This window comes from Penaeus monodon, chromosome 34 (genome assembly GCF_015228065.2).
Source record: "Penaeus monodon isolate SGIC_2016 chromosome 34, NSTDA_Pmon_1, whole genome shotgun sequence".
NCBI lineage: Eukaryota > Metazoa > Arthropoda > Malacostraca > Decapoda > Penaeidae > Penaeus > Penaeus monodon.
In genome coordinates this window covers 7,930,131-7,930,459 of record NC_051419.1, presented here as the reverse complement: position 1 = coordinate 7,930,459, position 329 = coordinate 7,930,131, and the positions used below count along the sequence as shown (strand labels likewise).

Genomic DNA, 329 nt, shown 5'->3' with positions numbered 1-329 from the left:
CATTAGCAAGCCCATTATGCAAACAGCAACAGTCATGGTGGCTAAGACTATGGCGGTTAAAATCTATAATTATTTTCAGATCACATTTTCTTCCTTCCAGTCGTTCCTCTTCCCGAACTCAGAGTGTAGACTCACTGAGTTGCGAATCAATCCGGTCACAAAGATCGCAGTCCCAGTCACAAGGAGGCAGAAGTATACGTGGTTCACCAGTGAGAGTCATAAATGTCAATACAGCATCTATCTTCGAGCTCATGAACGTGCATGGGATGAATCAAGAAATGGCAGCCAATATTGTTGAACACAGGTGGGACATATGGTGATTAGAATGA

The 329-nt window shown here is 43.2% G+C and overlaps 1 protein-coding gene across 1 annotated transcript in view; it reads left to right on the top strand.

Annotated features, from left to right (window-relative positions):
- The window catches only part of LOC119594804 (endonuclease/exonuclease/phosphatase family domain-containing protein 1-like), a 29,816-nt gene that overhangs the window by 11,633 nt on the left and 17,854 nt on the right, over positions 1-329 (top strand). Inside the window, exon 6 of the mRNA XM_037943893.1 lies at positions 101-304. Coding sequence (XP_037799821.1) covers positions 101-304 — 204 coding nt within the window. The remainder of the gene's footprint in view (positions 1-100; positions 305-329) is intronic.